Source organism: Myotis brandtii, unplaced genomic scaffold, assembly GCF_000412655.1.
Source record: "Myotis brandtii unplaced genomic scaffold, ASM41265v1 scaffold18167, whole genome shotgun sequence".
Taxonomy (NCBI): Eukaryota; Metazoa; Chordata; class Mammalia; order Chiroptera; family Vespertilionidae; genus Myotis; species Myotis brandtii.
In genome coordinates, this window is record NW_005356739.1 from 21,058 (window position 1) to 21,742 (window position 685).

The 685-nt window shown below is 65.3% G+C and overlaps 1 gene segment (V, D, J or C); it reads left to right on the top strand.

Moving 5' to 3' along the window:
* Positions 1-403: 403 nt before the first annotated feature.
* Positions 404-685, top strand: part of LOC102245204 — a gene marked incomplete at its 3' end in the record, with an annotated part of 2,256 nt that continues 1,974 nt past the window's right edge. Inside the window, 2 exon segments of the V gene segment in view lie at positions 404-519; positions 630-675. Coding sequence covers positions 462-519; positions 630-675 — 104 coding nt within the window.

A 685-nucleotide genomic window follows, 5' to 3' on the forward strand; every position in this document is an offset into this window, starting at 1 on the left:
GTCCTGAGGGGATGAGGAGGCCACCTCAGGGGGCACCTGGATGCCCTGAGCCAGGGGGTCAGTGCACAGAGCTGGGGGTGGCAGGACCTGTCCCTCAGGGGCTCAGTCAGCAGGGGACACAGTGGTGCATCCAGGCCTGGGCACCAGGGGGCGCTCAGGGGCTGCTGCTGAAGGGCTGGGCTCATCAGAGCTGCAACCTGTTCCCTGGCCCTGCCTGGTGCCCTGTGCTCAGGGCTCACAGCTGTGACCTTGCCACCCCCTGGGTCCCACACAGCGCCACCCCTTCCCTCACCCTGCCATCCTCAGGCACAGGGACCAGACCCAGGGCCCAGGGAGGGATCAAACCAGGGGGTCCTCATTTGCATGAGTGGGCCCTCCCTTCAGCAGACTATGAAGAGGGGAAGGGAGAGGTGTGGGGAGCTCTGCTTCAGCTGTGGGGCCTCAGGAGGCAGGACTCAGGGATGACCTCCACCATGGCCTGGGCCCCTCTCCTCCTCACCCTCCTGGCTCACTGCACAGGTGACTGGATAAGGGGTCGGGGAAGGGGCCTTGGGAACACACATGGGCCCTGCTTCCTCCTCTTGTCTCTACACCCAGACTCACCATCTCTGTGTCTCCCCCTCTTGCAGGATCCTGGGCCCAGTCTGTGCTGACTCAGCCATCCTCAGTGTCGGGGTCCCCGGGC